The following is a 25,756-nucleotide window of genomic DNA, read 5'->3' as shown; positions in this document are numbered from 1 at the left end:
TATAGGTGCTTACCAACATGGTCAGCTTCATTTTTAAAGATGGATTTCTTAATAATTAAGCACTGGTTTAGCACAGCAAATGGCATGATAATTTAAGTTCTTATTTTGATTCTCTCTAGAAATGGAACCTTACGTTTATAAACCATTCTGTTGGTAGCTTCATTTGAAATAAATGAAACCTAGAGTTGTAACCTTTGTGTATGTGCACGTATGTATGTGTGCCAGGGTAAATGGAAGGTGAAACAGAAAGGGAATGGGAAACTAGAGAAAGAAAACACCACAAAAATGTTTGGATAACTTTTACGAGAAAATTGTGGGCTTTAATTCTATTTTTGTTTTGTAGTGGTACTAAGCATAGTGTAAAATGTAACATTAATTGTGCTTCATGTGAAAGACGTAATAATTGCAAATAGGTATATTTTCTGAGTATTTTGGAATAGAACATGAGTAACCAGTGGAAGTGTCAGTCACTCAGTCATGTCCAACTCTTGTGACCCCCATGGACTGCAGCTTGCCAGGCTCCATAGAATTCTCCAGGCAAGAATACTGGAGTGGGTTGCCATTTCCTTCTCCAATACATATAGTGAAGGTATTTAATTGAAAGTGATTGCTTAATGGCTGAGTCCATATTCATTGTATATTTCTTTTGTTTCCTAGATTTTAAATTTCCTAAAAATAACTTGTAGTATTATGGAAACAGTGATAGAATAAATTCTTGATGTAAGATACATAAAAAGGAGACATCTAAATGTGCATTTAAATATAGAAGAATCTGATTACATAACCTTAGAGGCAATTAAGACTTGTATGTAGTTATGTAAATAAAATTTCTGTTTATAATTCAGCTATCTTTATCCTGATGGGAGGAGTTATAATCCTGATTTAACTGGATTATGTGAACCTACACCCCATGATCATATAAAAGTTACACAGGTAAGGACAATTTCTGGAGACATATTTAAAATTAATAAGTATCTGTCATGCCTTTGAAATAACATTCTTAATAATTGGTAAAGTCATGTACAGATATTTAATGCAAAATATATTTAAGGAATTCTAAGAGTGTTTGAAAAGAAATTATAGAACTTTCTTCATTTTTTGGATAAAAATCTCTTATTAATCTTTCTGCTTCCAATATAATACTGACATTTATGTGGGGAAATTGATAAATCTGTAGATAGGCAGATCGATAGGAAAGGAGAGACATTTAACTTTAGAAAACTTCAGGGAGGATTAGAATAATTGTATGCATTAGTTTTTAGAGTCAAATGAGTAATTGAAACCTATTGGAGACAATAAATTGTATTCTTGTAAATCCACTGTTGGCACCCTCATAGGTTGTGACTTGGCGGCAGGGGGTGGGGGGCGGGTAACTTGGTAAAGTCTTTCTTGAGGGTGATATTCAATAGTTACCAAAACCTAAACATGTTTGACTCTAGATTCCATATACATATCACTTGAATATACACACAAAGATCTGTACACCTGGATGTTCACTTTAGCATTTTTCTTAAAAATGAAATATTCAGTTCAGTTCAGTCACTCAGTTGTGTCCGACTCTGCGACCCCATGTATCGCAGCACGCCAGGCCTCCCTGTCCATCACCAACTCCCGGAGTTCACTCAAACTCATGTCCATCGAGTCGGTGATGCCATCCAGCCATCTCATCCTCTGTCGTCCCCTTCTGCTCCTGCCCCCAATCCCTCCCAGCATCAGAGTCTTTTCCAATGAGTCAACTCTTTGCATGAGGTGGCCAAAGTATTTGAATTTCAGCTTTAGCGTCAGTCCAATTACAGTATACCAAATAGCTATATTCAGTCTTAGGTTAAATACCATAGTATACTCATACTTCATTATCTTGTAAAGTCTTTAAGAGGAAGGTAGCTCTGAACACTCACATGGGAACTTCTGCATCTTATTATGTAAAAAAGTTATGTAAAGCTTAATTATGTAACATTTGATTTTGTAAAATGACATTATGTAACTTCAATTTTATAAATAAAAATTATCATTTGTGAACATGTGAATGCACTTTAAAAAAGTAAAAATGAAAAACACTAATTTGGCAACAGTCTTTGAGAGAGAACTTCCAATATTATGTAGCTGTAGTTAAAATTTTTTTAAAAATTTTATAATTTGTATATTTTGTGCTTTTTGTAATAATAAAACTGTAATAAAACCAAATGATCAGTTTTAGGGAAAACAGTAGATAATTTTTCATTTCTGCTTCTTCAGATTTCAATGGTTTTGATATTTAAAATATACTTGTTGACATGTGTACTATTTTGGGCAGTTTTAAAACTTTAATATATGAAAGCCATTTAAAAAGTTATGTACTGATTCTGTGTTTTCTAATGTATGTAAAAAGACACAGGAGACAATTCCTTATTATAAAGCCATTGTTTAAAAATTGTTTTAAAATTCATATTCAGGAGTAGTATCATTCTCTTAAACTACTCATAAATATTTGAATAGCTTACCTCTTAGGTTGCATTGGCTTCTGCAAGTGTGATTGTATCATATTTTAAATTTTTTGTTAATTGTAAATTGGCCCATTGAATTGCATAACCAATATACGGGCTACAGTCTATAGGGTCGCAAAGAGCCAGACACGACTGAAGTGACAGAGGACACACACACATAGATACTTATCTAATATTTTAGGGATTTCAGTCATATATATGATACTTTGTACTTCTTTTCCATCTTGATCTACTCTTTCCCTTAATTTATTTTAAAATTATATAGTCACACATATACCATGGAAGACAGAATTTATATATGAATGAGTGAGTATATGGGTGTGTGTATCTATGTGTTTCTACATATATATTTTTTCTCACTGAGATTGTAAGATCTTTCGCTAGGCTAGGGATTAAATATTGTCATTTATTCATCCTGTCCAAGGCCATTTATGTAGTACATACTTACTAGACTAACACATTGCCTTATTTAAACAAATTTTTGTTTCAGTAACCCCTTTTCTTTGTATCCCTAGTAAGTAACACTCTCTGTTCATACTTTCTCTATACTTACCAGTGTATCTGAATCTTCTTTGTGACAGAGATCTTTTCATTATTTGAACATTGAGAATTTAACTATGCCGAAAGCATCTAAACTAGTGAATAAAGAGAATAGATTTTTAATAAAACAGTTTTTGGTAGCTGAAATGATTAGGTTTTTGATCATGTTAGACTGGGAAAAGAGTATGCAAATAGGGGTTTAATATAGAATTTTAGGTAAATAATTTATACTACTGAGCCTCAGGTTGTTTTTTTAATTCAGTGTATCTTATTATACTTTGGAGATTATATGACATAGTAAATGTGGACAACAGTACATAGCATGCAGAAAGATCTTGGCAAATTTTCCATCCTGAAGTTTCCTAGATAGATGTCTAAGAAATAAAATTGTCAGTATTTCAGTTTTGTCAAAACTGTATTGCAGTTTTGACATTAAAATTAGGTGAGTATTTAGTATTTACAGAGAAAAGTATTGTTTTTTATTGAATTTAAAACCATACGTTTGTCTCTTAAATCACCCTGTTGATGCAGGTACCTTCCTAAAGGAACAGTACAAAATGTTAAATAATCCAAAGTATTAAAAAAGCTTACACAGTTGCTGATAAAATCTTTTTAATTTTATAGACCAAATTGTGACTACCAATTTAAAAAATATCTTAAATGGCCGTTTGATCTGACAGAATCAAGTATGAGGAATTTACTGTGAGTCATGGTATTTGAGAAAATTCAGTCTTATCAGTTCATGCAAAAAAATACATTAACATTACCTTTTTTGCTCCCCCAATTCCAGGAACAATATGAATTATATTGTGAGATGGGTTCCACTTTCCAGCTATGTAAGATTTGTGCTGAGAACGACAAGGATGTCAAGATCGAGCCTTGTGGGCACCTGATGTGCACCTCTTGTCTTACAGCCTGGCAGGTATAGTCAAGATTTAATTAGTCACATTAATGTCTTCCTTACATTCCCTATGAATATGTCTTTTTTCAGTTTTCTTCATCTTAAGGATTCAAAAAGTCATACTGATAAGTGTTTGTTTGAACGGTTGATTTTTTAAAAATCTCATATGTTTGAGTCTTTCACTTTTACAGTTTGACTTTTTGTTGGGTTTTCATGTTTTCCTTGTGCCATGCTGTGCTTAGTTGCTCAGTCATGTCCTACTCTTTGTTACCTCATGGACTGTAGCCCTCTCTGTCTGTGGGGATTCTCCAGCCAAGAATACTGGAGTTGGTTGCCATTCCCTCCTCCAGGGGATCTTTCCGACCCACGGCTCATACCCAGGTCTCCCACGTTGCAAGTGGACTCTTTACCATCTGAGCCACCAGGGGGGCCCAAGAATTCTGGAGTGGGTAGCCTATCCCTTCTCCAGGGGGTGTTCCCAACCCAGGAATCTAACCAGGGTCTCCTGCATTGCAAGTGGATTCTTTACCAGCTGAGCTTCCAGGGAAGCCCTTTCTTTCACTATTATTTATTTAATATATAAAAGTAAAATAACTTAATCTTATAATATTAATCATAAGTAGTTCTGCTTCTATAACACTATTGATTTCAGAATATCACCAGTGTTGCAAACTAACTGTATTTATTTATTGTAGCCCAGATTCTATTTATAGTAGATCAGCTTCTCAAGCAAAGTAGACCCTAGTAGATAAATCTTATGTTGATGTTGCAACACTTCTCTTGAGAAGGTATGGCTCCTGTCTCACGTATGTCTCCAATTGCTCTGTAAGGCTAAAACAGGAGAATCAGACAGAAAGTTTCCCAAATGTCCATAGTTCCTTTAGTCACTAAAATTTCCAATTTACAAGCCAAAGCTGCCTTCCATTCTGTAGGCATTCAATAAATAGAAATTGATTTGCTGTTTTAGAATAAGACCTAGAAAATAATTGGTTTCCCCAAGGGCTTCTTTGAAATATTTCTTTATCTGTAATAAAGGTTGGAGATTTTAAAATAGATCTTTGGACAGATTTCTAGTTTTGTGTATTTGGAGGATTCACAGAATATTTTGCTCAAGCACTTTTTTAGCTACTCTGTTTTAACATAGTCAGTGTTGAAGTCAGTATGGTTGATTGGATTTAGAAAACAAATCATTAAACTTTCAAGCCTGTAAAAAAATTTGCAGTTGAGAGTTATCATGAGTATCCATATTTCTGAACCTTTCCAGCCCAGAACCTGTGTATTTCCTCAGGAAGGATGGCCTCAGGGGATCAAAGGAGCATTGATGTTTGTTGAGCTCATTACTTGATGATAGAATATTAATGATTTTCACATTTTCGCATTCTTATGAAGAGGGCCTCTTTTTACCTTTGGGGAACTTTTAAAAATGGATGAAGAAAAAGAGGAAGAACTGGGAAATGAATTACAATTGATTTACATTTACAGAGCCATTTCTGAGCTCCCAGACATCTTTCCTTCGTTAGTAAAAATTGTTCAACCTCCCTACATGGCTGTCTTTCAATATGCATTTGATTTATATTTTACCTGAGGTTTTCCTTGCCCTCATTTCCCTTTATCCCTTCATGATGCTTGTGAATTTTGTGTAGGACAGGGAGAAGTTGGAGGAAAAGCAATGCCCAGTATCGCATCAGCAAACTCGCAACATAAAGTTACTTGATTGCTGTTTATGTTAACAAATAATAGTTCTGCAGCATAGCAGTGCCTTTTTTTAAAAATAAATGTTTCAATAAATTTAGTTACACTGGTAGAAGATAAAACTGTCAGTTTGCAAATGGATTTCAAATGTATCAGTAGAAAATATTATAGAGATGTTATTAACTCAGTGCCTGGCTGACAGGGAGGGGACCACTTTAAGATTATTTGCTTTAAGTATTTCAGGGCAAGTATTAAACTGACAGAGGCCAAATATGTTTGTCAAGCCCTTTAGATTGAGTTACGTCTTCAGTACAGTAGTATGGTTCTTATAGGTTTGAAGAAAGGAAAAGTTTGCTTTTCTCCCTAAAGAAAACCAGAATTTTAGGCTGGTCCAGGCTCCCAGCACTCTACCTCCACAGATGGCCTGTGTACTTCAGCCCCTTCTCTGTGGTCCTGGGCTTGGAGCATACAAATGCAAGCATATTGCAGGACGTAGCATCTTCATCTTGAAACTTAGCGTTTGGAAGTTCAGAGGAAGTTCCCACTATGTTGGTGGAAACCTTTGGTTAGTAAAGATTATCATTTACAGTGTCATTCAAAATAGCTGTTTACCTTATGGCTCAGAGTAAGTGAAAGAGTGGAGCTGAATGTAAAACAAAGAGGTTTTACTTATTTTAGTTTCTATATTCTTCTTAAATGAAACTAATCTTTAAAACTCCAGGGCCAGTGATATGTATTTAATGAGTCTGTGCACTCCTTGCAATAGGTTTGTTATGTGCAAGGACACAGGGGGGTTTCCCAGTCGTCATGGCTGTGTTATTAATCCTTCGCCCTTTACATCGCCGCAGCTTTTCTATGTTTTATTCTGTAGTCTCCAAGTGGTACCGTTCTTCTTTATGATTTTCCATATTGATCTAATGGCCTTATATTAAGATAGGTTCAGTCAATTTGTAATTGCTCATATTTGAAATTTTTTTCTTTTTTTTTTTTTAATTCTTTAGTACTTCTTAGTCTTAGAGATTGAGGAAGTACATAAATTGTCAAGTGCTAAAGATTGTCTCAGTAAAATTTTAGGAGAAGCTATGTGAAAAAGTAGTAATAAAGTAGTAGTTGAGTAAGTTAAGTAGGAAAAAAAAATTGACAAATTTGAAAGTGCTTAGAAAGTTGAAATAATCAAAATAAATCACACTCATGTCACTAGTGATGTGGCTCAGACAGTAAAGAATCTGTCTACAATGCAGGAGACATGGGTTCAATCCCGGGGTCGGGAAGATCCCCTGGAGAAGGGAATGGCAATACACTCCAGTACTATTGCCTGGAGAATCCCATGGACAGAGGAGCCTGGTAGGCTACAGTCCATGGGGTCGCAAAGAGTCGGACACGACTGAGCGACTAATCTCAATCTCAATATAATCATAGAATTTTGTATATAGGTTAATGAAAAATATGCAAAGGCAGTATTTCAGCATCTTTAAAATTCTTCCCACACAGGATGTTTAATGATTAATAAGTATTTTTCTGATACATTTTTGTATATGTCTCTGTAATCTGCATGTTATTTAGTCTCATAGTGAAAAGTGAAAGTGAAAGTCTCTCAGTCGTGTCCAACTCTTTGTGACCCCGTAGACTGTATAGTCCATGGAATTCTCCAGGCCAGAATACTGGAGTGGGTAACCTTTCCCTTCTCCAGGGGATTTTCTCAACCCAGGGATCGAACTGCATTGCAGGTGGATTCTTTACTAGCTGAGCCACAGGGAAGCCTACGTTGTGTCCAACTCTTCGCAACCCCATGAACTGTAGCCTGCCAGACTCCTCGTCTGTGGGATTTCCTAGGGAAGAATACTGGAGTGGGTTGCCATGTCCTCCTCCAGGGGATCTTCCCAACCTAAGACTGAACCAATGTCTGTTATGTCTCCTGCTTTGCTGGGCAGATTCTTAAGATCTTCCCTGGTGGCTCAGATGGTAAAGCATCTCCCTGCAATGCGGGAGACCCAGGTTCGATTGCTGGGTTGGGAAGATCTCCTGGAGAAGGAAATGGCAACTCACTCCAGTACTCTTGCCTGGAAAATTCTGTGGATGGAGGAGCCTGGTAGGCTACAGTCCATGGGTTCACAAAGAGTCTGACATGACTGAGCGACTTCACTTTTGTATGCTAGATAATATAAAGAAAAGAGAACACTAGGACTAAGATTGTGCTAAATCGCTTCAGTCATGTCCAACTCTTTGTGACCCTATGGACTGTAGCCCTCCAGGCTCCTCTGTCCATGGGGTTCTCCAGGCAAGAATATTGGAGTGGGTTGCCGTGCCCTCCTCCAGAGGATCTTCCCAACCTAGAATTGAACCAGTCAGTGTCTGTTATGTCTCTTGCTTTGGCAGGCAGATTCTTAACCACTAGCACCACCTGGGATGCCCAGAACTAAGATGACAAGTTAAAAGACATTGATATTGAAGATCAATTGTCAAAAAGCCTCCGTAATGTCTCCATTCTGTCCATTTCTCTTCTGAAATGTATCTGTAGTCTTTTCAAAGACTCTTTAGCATGCTCCAGATCTGTGAATGAATTCTAAGAATTTCAAGCCTCAGCTCCATTTGTTCCATTCAGTCGCTGCTGAGTGATTCCCTTCAACTTTTCACATTTTGGTTTTTTTTGCACTTTTTTATATTGCTGGCAGTATTATTGGTACTAAACCTATAGCCAGGAAGACCAAGTTTCTATTTATTGCTTTTTGTTTAACACCAATAGACATGCACAGTGATCTCTGGTTCAAGTTTTCTCTACCCCAAAGAGAACTGTTGTTGGGTCAACATTTGGGAATTTCAAAGTGATATTCAGCAGTCTGTATCTCAGTGAAAATTTAGTCGTTAAAGAACCTTCAACTTGTGAACATTTCCACTTTTGGATAACCTGAATATTTCTACATGTACATATAGATTTCACTCAGTGCTTCTTGCTGCCAAACAAAAAATCTGTTTTGACAGCTTTCATAGTTTTGTATGGACTGCAGTATTTGACAACCTTTTAAACACATTATTGCAAAATACCCCTGTTATTTAATAAAAACAAAGGTCTTATACAGTGAATCTAGTTAAAACAGTTAACAAACATCAGCTAAACTAACTCCTCACATGAGTGAGCTGCTCACTGAATTTAACCTAATTGACTGTCAAAGTGAGGACAAATGAACACAAGTATGGGACTTTTCTATAGTTCTATACTGTGCTGCAAAACATTGTATATAAGCTTGTAGATGTAATTGGAAATGTTATGTGACTCTCTGGATATGATTACATGTAGTAATGTGTGTCTTTTTTCTTTTTTTTTAACTTTTTCCTTATTCAAAATGGTAAAGGGCTAGAATGTGTTTTGTGACTTTAAAGACAGTGTTTTGGTTTCTATATGCTTGTTTTTCCGAGAGAAAAAATTGGGTTTTCAAACTTAATTGTGCACAAGAATAATTTGATATCCTTTAACTTGCTTGGTACAAGCTGACATGGAATGACATCCATCATTCTTTAGTATCTCAAATCCATTGTTATTTATTTAGGAAACAATCTTTGAGCATCTTCTCTGTCTGAGCTTCTATAGTAAAGACCCAGTCCATACTCACAAGAAGTTAAAATTAAATCTAAAAATTTTATAGAGGGGCACAGTACTAATAATCACTTGAAATGAATATCCTGTTATCTTTCAAATTTAATTATGGATGGGAAATATTTTTGTTACTTTTTTCTGCTACTTTGGTTGGGTGTATTGACATGAAAAGGATTTTAAAAGCTGCATGTCTGCCAAGAAGCTCTGATAAATCAGAGTGCAATAGGAAATATTAAACCCAGACCATAAAACATTTTGTGTTTAGCCATTGTGAATCTTTAGCAAGTCGCTCTTCACTAACTTCTCCTTCCATTTGATGCCCTACTTTGGTTTAATTGAAATTCATCGGAGACTTAAAGTTTATGTAATTAATGGAAACCTAAGACATGCACAGTAGAGGTGTCAGTCAGTTGTTTCAAGCTGCAAGTGGTTACTCTAATTGCTGTCATAATGGCCCATTAGTCATGCCTCCAAAGAGGTGTCAGATATTTTCTTCTCCTTCTGAAACATCTGTGTTATTTAATAAATTGAATAAGCAAGCCTGAGTTTGCACAGAATACTAAGTAAGCTTGAGTAATCACCTCTCTAGAGGCATTCTTTGAAGCAATATCACTGTGGGTGAGGCATTTCTATTCTATCCTTGGCAGTGAAACTTGGGAGAGTTTTGTTTCACTTCTGCACTGTTCCACGGTTATTAACAAACCATTTTCTTCTTTACCCTGAACTCTTCCATGTCTTCTGGTTTGTAATAGCACATTATGTAGAAGTGATGTTGCAGGGTTACTATGTAAGGTGTCAAGTAAGGAACTGTTTTTATTCGATTTTTCCTTTCAGAATATAGAAGATATCTTCTGAGCTCATGATGAGGACAGACTGTAAACTATGTTCTTCAAATTTTCCTTCCAAAATGAAAAATGGATATATATGTGTATATATATATATATGCCAGTTGGATATGCAGCCTTGTTTTTAATTACTGCCAAGGACTTTAATTCAGTTAAAAATAAAATTAATTTTTTCTTCTAGTTATTCCTCTTGCATATTTTTTCAAAATAATTTAGAGGAAAGATATTGGAATATTCAAAATGCTTCATAAAAAGTCAATAGATGAAAATTAATAAGCCCTGATTTTAACATGTGATTAAAGAGATTTATATATGTCCCATATTTAGAGAGCATTATTGGATAGGAAGAAATATGTAACTGAGAGGTGAGAAGTCAGCTCAAAGGACCACATTTAAGGCACTAAGAAATAATCTTTTAATATATCTTCCTTCAAAAGCAAGCAGGCTTCAAATATCTAGCCTCAGTGAAACTTTTTAGGCTTAGTACTACAAGTACTTAGTACATGATAAAATGCTGAAACTCCTCTTTCACTTTGAGAGTCATGTAATGGCCGCGGTTTCCTCACCTATCTTACCTCTTTTGTTTTGTTCCTGAGACTATTTTTGTAGTAATCATAACAACCAGAATTTGCATAGCACTTTGCAAAGCTTTGAATTAATTTTTCTTACTTTACCTTTCAGATATCCCTTAAAATGTGCATTGTTTCATTGTACCCAACAAATAAGATGACATGGCTTACCCAGTGTCACACAGTTGGAGTTTGTGGGTATAGGGCTCTAGTCCAGCCCTCCACATCAGAATGTCTGTACTCCAACAAATAAGATGACATGGCTTACCCAGTGTCACACAGTTGGAGTTTGTTGGTATAGGGTTCTAGTCCAGACCTCCAGATCAGAGTGTCTGTGCTCCTTTCCTGAGTCGCTGTTTTCATGGACCTCCCAAATTAAAACTAGAAGAGGCTAGATTCATCTCTGTCATTTCCCCTTGCCCGCCATAAAAGAACATCAGAACTAAAGATTCTCTCTCTGTGTTACTTATTCTAATACCATCATTAACTGTCCTCATTCATTCTTTTTGTTTGTTTTTTAATTTATTTTTTCATTGAAGGGTAATTCCTTTACAGAATTTTGTTGTTTTCTGTCAGACCTCAACATGAATCAGCCATAGGTATACATATGTCTCCTCCCCATCAGACCCCTCTAGGTTGATACAGAGCCCCTGTTGGAGTTTCCTGAGCTATAGAGCAAATTCCCATAGGCTATCTATTTTACATATGGTAATGTAAACTTCCATGTTACTCTTTCCATACATCTCACCTTCTTTTCCCCTCTCCCTATGTCCATAAGTCTATTCTCTATGTTTTTTTTCTCCATTGCTGCCCTGTAAATGAATTCCTCAGTACCATTTTTCTCTATTCCGTATATGTGCGTTAGAATCTGATATTTATCTTTCTCTTTCTGACTCACTTCAGTTTGTATAATAGGTTCTAGGTTCTTCCACCTCATCAGAACTGACTCAAATGCATTCATTTTTATGGCTGAGTAATATTCCATTGTGTATATGTACCACAACTTCTTAATCTATTCATATGTTGATGGACATCTAGGTTATTTACATGTTTTAACTATTGTAAATAGTGCTGCAATGAGCAATGGGATACATGTGTCTTTTTCAACCCTGGAATCCTCAGGGTATATACCTAGGAGTGGGACTGCTGGGTTATATGGTGGTTTTGTTCCTAGTTTTTTAAGGAATCTCCATACCATCTTCCATAGTGGCTGTATCAATTTACATTGCCATCAACAGTGGAAGAGGATTCTCTTTTCTCCACACCCTCTCTAGCATTATTGTTTGTAGGCTTTTTGATGATGGCCAGTCTGACTGATGTGAGGTGATAACTCATTGTGGTTTTGATTTGCATTTCTCTAATAATGAATGATGTTGAGCATATTTTCATGTGTCTGTTAGCCATCTGTATGCCTTCTTTGGAGAAATGTCTGTTTAGGTCTTTTTCCCCCTTTTTGATTGGGTTGTTTTTCTACTGTTGAGTTGCATGAGCTGCTTGTATATTTTGGAAATTTATCCTTTGTCATTTGTTTCATTTCCTATTATTTTCACCCATTCTGAGTGTTGTCTTTTCACCTTGCTTATAGTTTCCTTTGCCGTGCAGAAGCTGTTACTTTTAATCAGAACTCTCTGCCATGACCCATCCATCTTGGGTGGCCCTACTTGTCATGGCTCATAGTTTTATTGAGTTAGACAAAGTTGTGGTCCATGTGATCAGATTGATTAGTTTTCTGTGATTGTGGTTTTTATTCTGTTTGACCTCTGATGGAAGAGGATAAGAGTATTTTTAATTTCCGTAATTGTGTTGTCTCTGAATGTTTATTCTTTAATTCTTCTAGGTCTTTGTTAATTGATTCTTGCATTTTCTCCATTTTGCTTTCAAAGGTTAAGATCATCTTTACTATCATTTTTCTGAATTCTTTTTCGGGTAGTTTCCTCTTCATTTATTTGGACTTCTGTGTTTCTAGTTTTTTCCTTCATTTTTGTAGTTTTTCTCTGTCTTTTCATTTTTTTTTTTTTAACTTATTGTGTGTGAGGTCTCTTTTTCCCAGGCTTCAAGGTTGAATTCCTTCTTCCTTTTGGTTTCTGCGCTCCTAAGGTTGGTCCAGTGGTTTGTGTAAGCTTCTTGTAGGGTGAGATTTGTGCTGAGTTTTTGTTTGTTTTTTCTCTGAGGGGCAAGGCTGAGTGAGGTGCTAATCCTGTCTGCTGATGACTGGGTTTGTATTTTTGTTTTGTTTGTTGTTTAGATGTTGTTTAGATGAGGCATCCTGCACAGGGTGCTGTTGGTAGTTGGGGGATGCTGGGTCTTGTATTCCAGTGGTTTCCTTTGTGTGAGTTCTCACTATTTGATACCCACTAGGGTTAGTTTCGGAGAAGGCAATGGCACCCCACTCCAGTGTTCTTGCCTGGAGAATCCCAGGGACAGAGGAGCCTGGTGGGCTTCCGTCTATGGGGTCGCACAGAGTCAGACACGACTGAAGCGACTTAGCAGCAGCAGCAGCAGGGTTAGTTCTCTGGTAGTCTAGGGTCTTGGAGTCAGTGCTCCCACTCCAAAGGCTTAGGGCTTGATCTCTTCAAATCCTTATGCTTATGGTAAGTTTTGAACATATATGATGAAAATTTTCAAGAATATATGCAGTGGATTCTCTGTTTAATTTCCAAGTGTATCAGGGCTGGCTGAGGAGACTCCTTAGGTGGACACCAGAAATGCCAATGAGAAGGGAAGACAACACTGAAGCCTCTGGGTTCCTGATTACCGTGTATAGCTCAGAGAATCCTACCCAGTGCTCTGTGGAGACCTGTGATTGTCTCTTGTAGCCATCCTCGAAAACAGCCAGGATATTAGATGTAATCTGTGCGAGGTCTCTGGTTGGAGGGGCGGGTGGGAGTCCACAGCATATATGGGGAGTCCCCATGTATATGGGGGCCAGCGGCAGGTCGCACCAGGCCACCGGGCTGTCTCCTGCAGTCCTGGCCGCAGTTTGTCCAGTAGTTTCAGGCTCCCTGGGCTTTGGCTGCAGGGAGAGCCAGTTTGCTTCCTGGTTCATTCTTTTTTAAAATAATTTTAGTTCTTTATTTTTGGCTGTGTTCGATCTTTGTTGCTACATGGGCTTTTACTCTAGTTGCGGCGAGCATGGGCCACTCTGTGTTTGTGCTACACAGGCTTCTTATTGCTGTGGCCTCTTTTGTGGCTGAGTACGGGGGTCTAGGGTGTGTGAACTTCAGTTGTTGCAGGGCATGGGCTCTAGAGCACAAGCTCAGGAGTTGTGGTGGATGGGCTTGAACCCGTGGGTTTGACAGGGCTTGAACCCGTGTCTCCTGCATTGGTAGGCAGATTCTTTACCACTGAGCTACCAGGGAAGCCCTTATTCTTTATAACAAGAATTTGCTGAGTTTTTGTGAAATAGATTGTGCTCTGAAAATGCTTAGCCTGTACCCAAGGTACTGTCAGTATATGTATGTGTATTTATCTACTTGGTTAGTTATTTTTTTTATAGTTGTTTCATGTTGCAAAAAAAAAGATTTATGGTAGCTTCTAATCCATGTGAAGCATAGCACGGTAATATACATTAGAAGTTACCGAGATGGGAAACACAAACGCACATAAAGTAAAAATATAAAATGCATTCCAAAATGGGACTCATGAAGTACTATGTATTTTCTGGGACCCTCATTTTATGCTGTATTTGCTGGAAGGCATGAAGTGATTGACCTTAAAGTATGCCTCCAAATAATTAATCATCCAGAGAGCAAAATAAATTGTACTATATATTATATTTACCTTTAAAAAAATAAAAGAAAGTATGTAAGAGATAGTATAGATCTGAACAATATTTAACCAAAGAATATGGAAGGTGACTGATATATAAACTTGCAGTATTTATTGTTGCCAAATGAACCTTAGAATTTTATCATGAGCATCTTACATAGTTTCAGAGACTGTAGAACTGGCTGTTAACTTTCTGTCTCTTTTGGTTTGGTAGGATTTATTTGAGGAAGTGAAATCTACTGAGTAAATCAGAATGGATGGAGTCCAAGTACTTCCTCTTAACTTTCTCATTATGTGAATTTTTTGGAGCTGATAGAAGGAGTTATTTATTGGTTCTTCTTCATTAACATATGTTCTACCATCTTACGTTAAATGCATGTTGACAGAAGCATTATTTTAATTATTAAGGTGCAATTCTGATAATTTTTATGTCTGTTGAAGACACTCTTTGTGTTTAATCAACCATCTGACGAAACAAGGGTGAAGTACTGAAATAGCACCAAAATTTGAGAATTTGAGTACCAAATTTGAGAATATGGTCAAGCCTAATTTTCATATGACAGTAGTCAGTTTGTAGAGAAAGTAGTGGATGAAGTCATTTTGGAAGAGGCAAGTTGTGTGATCTCTGTTTGCAAATGAAAATTTAAGTACATTGCAGCTGGATTTTGATCGTAGTAATTAATGTAAACTCTCAACAAAGATAAAACTTAACAGAAAATATATTTTGTGACATATACCCATAAAGCAGCTACTCTCACATTTGTATAGCATTATTCTTGAAGGTAGGAAAGATGGCCAAAAACCTAAGTTCAGTTTTAGATGAACTGTTCCCAGTCTTTCTTGTACCATCAAGATACTGTTATTGCATATCACTTTCTCCTCTTTCCAAACACAATCTTTCCAGTTGTCCTTTATCAGGAAATAGATCATGTAAACTGGAAGTTATCTTTAACCAGACAACATGCAGACTGACCTTGGAGGTTCTAAGGAATCCTTTGTAGGGGATGCAGTTGCTTATTCATTCTAGCCACTGTGCTCAAAAGTAATATGACTTTAATTATTTAGATTGGCTAGATTAATTGTAGTTATGATAACTGTATGTTAGGTCTTAAAAGATTTCCTGTTTTCTAGGTGCTTATACTAAAACATTTCCAAATGATTTATGTGACGTGTAAGCCATGTCACCAGGGCTTCCCTGGCGGCTCAGATGGTAAAGCGTCTGACTGCAATGTGGGAGACCCAGGTTCGATCCCTGGGTTGGGAATATCCCTTGGAGAAGGAAATAGCAACCCACTCCAGCACCCTTGCCTGGAAAATCCCATGAACAGACGAGCCTGGTAGGCTACAGTCCATGGGGTCGCAGAGAGTTGGACACGACTGAGCGGCTTTATTTCACTTTATGTGAAGTGTAGGATTTACTTCAAGGTTATCCAAGGCTGGAGGGAGCAAGAGAACAAACATATAGCTGAAATAGGATTGAGCATTAATTGATAATTGTTGAAGTTGGGAGATAGGTACATACAGATTTATTACACTTTTCTCTGTGCTTCTGTTTATGTTTGGAAATTTCTAATACTTTTAAAAAAATGTCTAAATGAATGAAGTGTCTACCTAGGCCCCAGAGTATTGCTTTCCACCCTTCATGCATTAAAGACACAGAGAACATCAGCTGTTTTATACTTTAATTGTTTACTTAGTGGCATTTAGCTTCCTTAAATTAAAGAAAAAAGCTGTATACCCATTTCCCCCACAGCCTACTCCATCGCCCACTCTCAGTCTCTGGCAACCACCAATCTGTTCTCTGTATCTGAACTTGACTTTTCTTTTGAGTTAATTGATCTTTAGATTTCATGTGCAACAGAGATCATATTGTATTTGTCTTTCTCTGGCTTATTTCTTACATACTGCCTTTGAGGTCCACCCATCTTGTGGCAAATGGCAAGATTTTGTTCTATTTTATGGTGAAATTATATTCCATGTATGTGCATGCCACAGTTTGTGTCCATTGAAGGACACTTGGGTTGTTTCCATATCTTTGCCACTATAAGTATTGCTGCAGTGAACACAGGATGTGCATCTATCTTTTCTAATTAGTGTTTTCATTTTCTTCAGGTAAATATCCAGAAGTGGGATTTGGATGGATTGTGTTAGTTCTATTTTTAATTTTTTTGAGGAACCTCCATACTATTTTCCATAGTGCCTGCATTAATTTACATTCCTGTCAGCAGTACACAAGGGTTTTCTCTGTCCACATCCTCACCGACACTTGTTATTTCTAGTCTTTTTGATAATAGCCACCTAAGAGACGTGAGGGGATATGTCACTGTGGTTTTGATTTGCATTTCCCTGATGATTAGTAACACTGAATATCTTTTCATGTTCCTGTTTGCCATGTATATGTCTTTGAAAAAATGTCTATTCAGATCTGTCCATTTTTAAATCAGATTGTTAGTAGTTTGTTTTGTCTTTTGTTTCCTGTTGAGTTGTATGAGTTCTTTATATATTTTGGATGTCACTTGCAAATATTTCCTTCCATTCAGTAGGTTATCTTTTCATTCTGTTGATGGTTTCCTTTGCCATACAGAACCGTTTTAGTTTGATGTAATCTCACTTGTTTATTTTTGCTTTTGCTGCTTTCAATTTTGGTGTCAGGTTAAAAAATTCATGCCAAGTTCTATGTCAAGGAGCTTACCACTTAAATTTTCTTCTATCTAGAAGTTTTATGGTTTCAGTTCTTACTTTCAATTCTTTAATCCATTTTAAGTTAATTTTTATATATGGTATAAGGTAATAGTCCAGTCTTTATTAATTTATTTATGCCATGTGACTCTCTTATTTTCCTGACACCATTTATTGAAGAGACTGCCCTTTTCTCACTGTATATTCTTGGCTTCTTTGTTGTAAATTAATTGACCGTATATGTCCATGGGTTCATTTCTAGGCTCTGTTCTGTTCTAGTGACCTATGTGTCTCTTTATGCAGTTCCATACTGTTTTAATTACTGTCGATTCGTATTGCTCTACTTCGGGCCCAGAGTACCAGTTTCCATCTTTCATGCATTAAAGATGTGGAGAACATTAGTTCTTTTGCATCTTGCTCTTTCATATTAGAACTATCTATTTGAAATTTTCTTACGTAGATCTATAGGAAAATTCCCTGCAGGAACACAGTGTGAACCCCTTTTGACTTTTATAATGAGGGGATTATACCTGGATGATAACCTGTATTGAATATGTACTTACACTTCTTATTATCAAAAGATAGGAGAAAGGTTGAGTTTTCCTTAAATATTTGCTCCTGTGTTAGAAAATATCAGTAGAAGATGGGAGAATTAAGTAACAGTTTTATTATCTGTAAAATGATGGAGCAGATAATTGAATTGCCTTGAAGCCCAGCAGACCTGAGTACATGTGGCAGTAACCATCAGGGAGTTTTGTAATAACCTGTCTATATCTCGTCAACTCTTTTACCATTCCAAGTTTCTTTCCCAAATTACATAAGCAGTCGGTGAATAAAAAATTGTAGTTTTGTTTTGTTTTTTTAATTAACCAATCCAACGAACATTTGTTTTTCTTGTTTTGACAATTTGTTTGGGAAAGGAGATGTTTGGTTTGTTAATCAGAGTAAGGCTTGGGAAAGAATAGACCCACCACAGAAATCTACCACAGAATCTGACACAGAGTGTATTCTAACTCGTCCAGAGAGAGGAGAGTGAGAGTGTTACTCCACCATTGATTAGAGCATCACGGGAGGGCAGGTAGATCACCACGTTCCCATCGTACCAAGCAGATAGGACAGTCTTAAGTACTGAATGGTTTCTTTAAAGATGTTAGCCCTTTTTATTCATAGTCTTATCTCTAAAATGATGCTCATTCATGTCATTTCTGCCTTTAATATGATCTTGTATTTGTACTGTTTTTACAGTAATAAAGTACTAAAGTCAGGGTATAATACAGAAACGAAAAAATGGTGGTGAATGTCATATGCCATCTGTCTCTAAAAGTCAGCCTTATCTGCAGGGCGAGAAAACAGTCATCATATTTTCCTACCAATTGTGAAATCTTAATGTAGTTAGTTTTTTAAAAGTGAAATTGGGAGATTTTCTGAAAACTTCAGTAATTAACTCATAAATGAATTTCTGGCCACAAAGTATTTGCACAGATCTTTTTGCAGTATCTACTTTGGAAGCAAAATGAGGGGCAAAATGTGTTAACTCACATATTACTACATTCCATATGGGCTGTGTCAGGGTGACCAGCTGTTAAGACAATTGTGACTTCTAAATATAAACTTAATTTTTCCCACTGATTGCTTATAAATTAGGACTTCAAAAGACCTCAGCAATCAAAATGGAAATATTTAGCCATAGTTATGTGCACAGGAACTTTTTTCAGAATTGACTTTGAAATGTATTGTTCCAACTGATACTACCACTTTTTTTATGATAGAAATTTTCATCAAAATGTCCTTTTTATCAAATGTTTAATTAGGACTACTGCCTTTTGGTAATGAGGGATATGAGTCAATTTTGAGTTTTCTGCAGGACTGTAAAGTTTTGATGCATTAAAACTGTAAATGAACATTCAGTAAAGCTAGGCTCTTTTTCTTTGGCAAATCAAAGGTTTTTTTAAAGAAATTTCTCTTTGAAAGTTTGAAATAATGAGCATTTATTTTGTTAGCTCTGTGTTCTACTCCACCAGCTTCAAGATTGACCTTCCCTCAACCTCACTGCCTATCTCAAAACACTCTTTTTTCCCCCTAACTTCTTTTTTTATAGTTGTATAGTTTTTCTATAGTTGGCCCCTGTCTGTTTTGTTTTATTTTTGAACAGAGACCAATCAGTATAATTTTTGTGTTTGTTCAGGAGTCAGACGGCCAGGGCTGCCCATTCTGTCGCTGCGAGATAAAAGGAACGGAACCCATCATCGTGGACCCCTTTGATCCGAGGGATGAAGGATCCAGGTGCTGTAGCATCATCGACCCCTTTGGAATGCCGATGCTGGACTTGGACGATGATGATGACCGGGAAGAGTCCTTGATGATGAATCGGTTGGCAAATGTTCGAAAGGTAAACTAGGAAATACAGGTTTTTTTCATGTGTTGTGTGGACATGAAAAAGAAATGATGCTGTCACAAGTAGGGTATGACTGAGTTTGCTTGGGTATGAGAAAGAAAGATTCCGGAATCAAAAGAAAGGTGAAGATACAAGTAATGTTGAAAGGCTGATGGAATCATTGGGCGAGAAAGAGCTAAACTACTCTCAGTGCTCTTCCTGGTTTTAAACTCCAAAATGAGAGATGGTGAGAGCCTTCGTATAGAATTAAACATCATCTGAGACTGGCAGTAACATATCCAAGGAGAAAATTGAAGAAAGGAAATTATTAAAATTAGAAGTGATGATATTACCTTTGTGAAGTTACCATAGTCTGGGGTTTGCTTATCAATATTGCTATCTCAGGAAATTAACTTTGTCAGTTCACTGGGAATGGATGCTACTACCCAGTTTATGCAGACAAGCCCACAGGGACTAGTCAGTGAACCAGAATGCCAGTTGAGTAATTAACAAACGAAAAATGTAATGATCCAGAGAACTGGACTCTGAGCTATCAGGCTATTCTCTGTATAAAAAGATACATGAAATTCAGCTTACACTCAGAAGTGATTGAGTGATATTTGCTCTTAAAATTAGAGAAATAGTAACGAGTGGTATGAAAGGATTGGCACAAACAGTATGAAGGTGGCCCCCTTCCTTCTGACTCAGGTCAGGCATGGCTAATCAGGCATGGTCCTCATTCCTGCTGGGTTCAGACTTGGCCTGAACAGCCTTGTAGAACCTCTGCTCTAATTTGTTAGGATATGGCAGGTGATATGCAACCTGTTTGCCATCTGTGTAGGTAGAGTGATGGTAATGTGTGATGGCTCCAGACCATGTCTGCCATATGCATCTGGGTCTCTGAGTTAGGGAGACACCTCGTACAGGAAACGGATGAGGTGATTGGGGGGTTACTGCTTCTTTAGGGCTATGTCAAAGTTTATTTCTTGGCTCTCCTGCATTTTGTGTTCCAGTGTTCCATGCTTACCAAGTACTTGTCCTTAGGATTTATTTTTACTCTATTTTTGATTGGAGGATAATTGCTTTATGAAGTTGTATTGGTCACTGCTGTACAACAGTGTGAATCAAATTTAAGTAAACATGTATCCACCCCACTCTTGAGCCTCCTTCCCACCCCCCCACCCCCATCTTACCCCCTCTAGGTCATCACAGAGCACAGGCTGAGCACCCTGTTACATAGCAGCTTTCCACTAGCTATCTGTTTTACACATGGTCATGTAGATATTTCAGTCCTTCTCTCAAATTTCTGCATATGGAGATAATATTACCACCACCAGAATGGCTACTCTCAAAGTTTGCTTTGGTATAAGATGATTTTTATTCTTCACCTCACTGTTTTTTCATTAAAATGTTATAATTTAAGAGAAACTACTCTTGATTCTGTCTTTTAATGCTGACAACTATATTCAGTTTTGAAGTTTGTGATCCCTCTGGCCCAAGAGATGGAAGAAAGGAAGTAATTATTCCTCAGTTCCTCAGTAGCCCTACCTAAAGGATGAACAAGAAACAAAAAGCTCTAACTGAAACAGGGAATTGAGACTTAAATTTTAAGATGAACTCTTAATCAGTATTTTCTGCCAGTATTAATATGTATATGAATAAAACTTCTCACACCTTTTATTCTCTCAACTTGAAGAGGAAGATACCCTTCTCATTTTTCAGATAAGGAAATGAGGTTCAGCGTAGGCTTGTGATGTGCTGCATTAGGAAATTTGTAGAGCCAGAATTCAGTTATGTCTGCTGGATAAAAATGCAGTGATAACCAACACTTCATATGTAGCTCTCTCACATGCAATGTGATGAAATGGTTTCTACCAAGTCAGATTGTGGACTGTATCCTAAAGTATTTGTTGTATAGTATTACTTTAATGAAGTAAAATAAAGTAGTAGCATTTATGATTTCAGTGAGCTTACAGTGTTCTAGGTTCTTAAATCTTTGATCGCATTCGATCATGACACCAACCCAGTAGAGAAGCTACTGTTAATGTGCTGTTTTACAAAGGAGGCCATTGAAGGAGGAGGTGCAATGACTTGCCTAAGAGCCAAGTAATACTTTAAGCAGAATTGGTGCTGTATTCCAGGTCTTTCTGATACTTAAACCTTCAGTTGTGTGCATCATGCAATATACCTCTTTTGTCCTTTTTGGAACATGTCACACAAGTTGTACTTGATAGTGCATAGGTACCTGTCTTCTGCAGGTCTTTTCAGTTTCATAATACAATGTACATCATGAATAACCAGAAATTAAAAATAATTTGAATTGTGATCTGTTGGCATTAACCTATAAAGTTACTTACGCCCTAATTGGTCACTGAAAACCTAACTAATTCATTTAGGCCCTCCTAATTAGATGTATAAGTAATTATTATGTTTGTTTCCAATATACTCATTGTATGTGGCTATTTAAATGTTTCTAATTAAGATTTAATAAATTTAAAAATTTTGTCCTTCAGTCACACTCAACATATTTGGAATGCTTAAGAGCCTCTCGTGTCTACCAGCTACAGTGTCGAACTGTACAGATAGAACATTTCTATATATATCAAAATATTATAGATAGATATAATAGAAATACTTAATAACCAGTAGATAATTTTTTTACACAGCGTTATTAGATCATTCCTCCAGGTTCTTATTAGAAGAAGCTAGGTCTTATTGCAAAAGACTTTTCCTTTTAATTTAGGAACCTAATGGTTTCAGCTTGGTCTGAATATTTGACTGATCTAGCACTAAAATCATTAATCTGTGGCCTGTGTTTGTTTTCCTGTGAGCTAATGATGATTTTACATTTTAAATGGTTATATTTTAAAAGGATTTTTTAGTCACCTATGTAATTTCCTTGATTTTGCCTCTTGGTTTGCAAAGCCTAAACTATTTACTGTCTGGCCCTTTAAGAAAAACATTTCCATCTCCAGATCTAGGACACTTTAAAGCATTTAAAGAATGCTTATTGAATGCATGGATAATAGGGGATGACAGAAAAGTATCTGAGACAAGTACAACAGCTGAAGTAGTTCTAGTGAACTAGATGGTGATGTTTTCTAGCTAGGAAAAAGGCATTTTCAATTTTCTTTACTAAATGGGCTTTCTACTTTCAGTGATTCATGTCAGAGGACAGGGAAAAGGGCCATAAAAGTAATTCTTTCAAGAACTTTGTACACCTTACTGGTTGGGAGAAAATGGTATTTACCCTACATGAGTTTGGGAAAGGTTACGGTTTCAGCCTGATTTCCACTGAATTAAGTTGAAGCTGGAGCTTTGTTTCAGTAGTGGCACTGACAATTGAAGGGACTCACTGGTAACATAAAATGAGCACAGAATAGTCAAAGGTAACTGGTGGTTTTCCCTGGTCTTTCACGCACTCTCAAACCATGCATGTTGTGTTCTCTGGCATGCTGGTGAACTTTCTGTTGAGGGAGCTGAGAAATTTTGACAATGATCTTCTCTTTCAATTGAATTCATTTCAGTCGCTCAGTCATGTCCGACTCTTTGCGACCCCGTGAATAGCAGCACGCCAGGCCTCCCTGTCCATCACCAACTCCCAGAGTTCACTCAGATTCACGTCCGTTGAGTCAGTGATGCCATCCAGCCTCTCATCCTCGGTCGTCCCCTTCTCCTCCTGCCCCCAATCCCTCCCAGCATCAAAGTCTTTTCCAGTGAGTCAACTCTTTGCATGAGGTGGCCAAAGTACTGGAGTTTCAGCTTCAGCCTCAGTCCTTCCAATGAACACTCAGGACTGATCTCCTTTAGGATGGAGTGGTTGGATCTTCTTGAAGTCCAAGGGACTCTCAAGAGTCTTCTCCAACACCACAGTTCAAAAGCATCAATTCTTCGGCGCTCAGCTTTCTTCACAGTCCAACTCTCACATCCATACATGACCACTAGAAAAACCATAGCCTTGATTAGACGGACCTTGTTGGCAAAGTTATGTCTCTGCTTTTGAATATGCTGTCTGGGTTGGTCATAACTTTCCTTCCAAGGAGTTTACCCCAAAAAAGAGAAGACTGGTGCTGCTCTCAGACTTTATTGTCCCAGAACTCAGCAGTGTTATTGAACAAATCTGTCACTCCAGTCAGCAGCATTTCTTTACTTTCCAGCCACAATTAGATTGAAGAAACTTAAAGAACTTATAATTACTTGTTTTAAATTGAGGAATCATGTTTCAGTTATATGTATTTATGTGCACTGGCCTGCCCAGTTAAACAGATTGTAAATTTTATAATATTTCATAAATCACTGCCACTTTATTTTCAATAAAACCTGAATTTTACTGTAACTACAAGCATCAGTTCTTTCTGAATAATTGGGAAAAACAGTGTTATGGTATTATGTTCCAATAGCACTTTATAGGTACTTTCATTTCAAGAGTTACACTAAATTGTTATGTTTTATTCAGAGGACTGTGTTCTGCTTTAGATTGTTCTTAAGGCCAGTGCCAATATGTTATTTATCTTTGTGTTTCTTAGTACCTAGACATATATTAAGTGAAATAATAAATGCTCGTGCATGTTCACATGGTCTGTGAGGGCAGTGGCCTGATTTAAGCATCTTTTTCACTCCAGTCTGAAGACTTGGCTATATCTGTGCAAAATACCAAATTACAGATTTTATGCAGTTCTGTCTTCAGCTGAGGTTATAAACAAATACCACAGATCATTTTCACACAATAGCTCTTCTACTTGATTTTCTTCCACTCTGCTATCATTCTGTTGCCTCATTCTTTAAGTTATTCATTTTAGAAACATTTCATTCTCTCAACTCCATGAGTGACTGTCAGTCATTGTCCAGTGTAAGGAATTAATTCTCTTTTATCTGCCATTTCAAATACTCTTCACCTTTCCCTTCTTTTACAACTATATTGTGAAATTGTTCCTGTCTGTCTGAAGCATATTACATTCTTCAAATTAGTAATGCTTCTATCAAAGCATAGAGAACATAGCTGTTTGTATACTCCTGTTGTCATGGTGATATCTGCAGCTGGAATTTAGAAGTAGCAGCATACTGAACATATAGAATGTATCTTTATTGTTTGTTTTATAAGTTTATTTAGTAATGCTAATCTTGCAGAAGCAAGAAGAACCTATAAATCTATAATATAGTGTGTTAGTTGCCTTTCTATTTTATGACTTTCACTAGAAGCTGTTTTAGGTTCTACTTGAAATTGTACCATTGCTTCAGTTCTCGAGCTGTCTGAATTTCTAGGATAATTGGATCTGAGTGAGCCCTTAGAGGAAGTCGTCCAGGGTGTGATTGGTAAGATCAAATCCTATCTGACTTTAGTCAGATCAAAGCTAAGAAAAGGTATCTGTTGCTAGGTCAGAATTTTGTTTCATTTTGCCAGAGGTGTAAAGAATCTCCACAGTTCCTTAGCAATTACTTTGACAAAACATACTATTCACAAAATACATAAATTACAAACAAATGAAGCTTTGGTACAAATAGATTGATAGACTGACCTAGTATATGAACTGAGATTAGTTTCCTTGGTCTTAAACATTATATTATCTTAAAACAATATTTAAAATTTTAGTGAGTGACCAGGTAAGAGGAAAATCAGGTGTGACCAGAGGTCAAAGGAATTATTATTCCTATATCTTTTTTTATACATCCTCCTAATGCTCCCATCTCTAATTAAAATACATATTGCTGATTGAAAATGTAATATATCATTTAATTCTTCCTTTTCCTAATGTGAAGAAAGGATCCATAGTACTCCTATTCTGAGCAAAGAGTTCATGTGTATAGATCACAGTGATTTTGCAGTGTTCTTAGGGTAGTATGACCTTTTTAATGTGACTTAGATTCCAACCACAGGGCTCAAGTCCATGCTGGACCTTAGTAAGGACAAAATTTACAATGAAAGTGAAATTCAAAAATAGCCAGACATTTGAAATGTAGACCATGGTTTTCAAGTATGAGTGAGTTCTACCTCCTGAAGGTATTCAGAAATACGTGGGGATACTTTCGTTGTCACAATGACCGAGAGATCAAGGGAACCACTGACATTTAGTGGCTGGGGTCAGAGATGCAAGCATCCTCCAACCCATGGGACAGACCCATCTAAGAAAAATGACACTGATGCATGCTAGCGGTTCTTATCTCCTCCCGTGCAACACAGGCAAAGTCCTGAATGACAGTAAGCAGTCCACAGTCGCAGGTTATTGTTTGCCATGTAATTGCATTCTGTTTGCTCATTTTCTTAAAGCTCTCCATGCAAATGAGTAGCATTTTCTTTATTAATATGTGAATATCA

General features: G+C 36.8%; 1 protein-coding gene across 1 annotated transcript in view; it reads left to right on the top strand.

The window, feature by feature from the left end:
* CBLB (Cbl proto-oncogene B) overlaps positions 1-25,756 on the top strand; it is a 218,930-nt gene that overhangs the window by 126,928 nt on the left and 66,246 nt on the right. The window contains exons 8-10 of the mRNA XM_052645842.1: positions 846-933; positions 3,814-3,945; positions 19,255-19,458. Coding sequence (XP_052501802.1) covers positions 846-933; positions 3,814-3,945; positions 19,255-19,458 — 424 coding nt within the window. The remainder of the gene's footprint in view (positions 1-845; positions 934-3,813; positions 3,946-19,254; positions 19,459-25,756) is intronic.

This window comes from Budorcas taxicolor, chromosome 1 (genome assembly GCF_023091745.1).
Source record: "Budorcas taxicolor isolate Tak-1 chromosome 1, Takin1.1, whole genome shotgun sequence".
NCBI classification, from domain to species: Eukaryota; Metazoa; Chordata; class Mammalia; order Artiodactyla; family Bovidae; genus Budorcas; species Budorcas taxicolor.
This window is presented reverse-complemented; position numbering and strand designations above follow the sequence as displayed.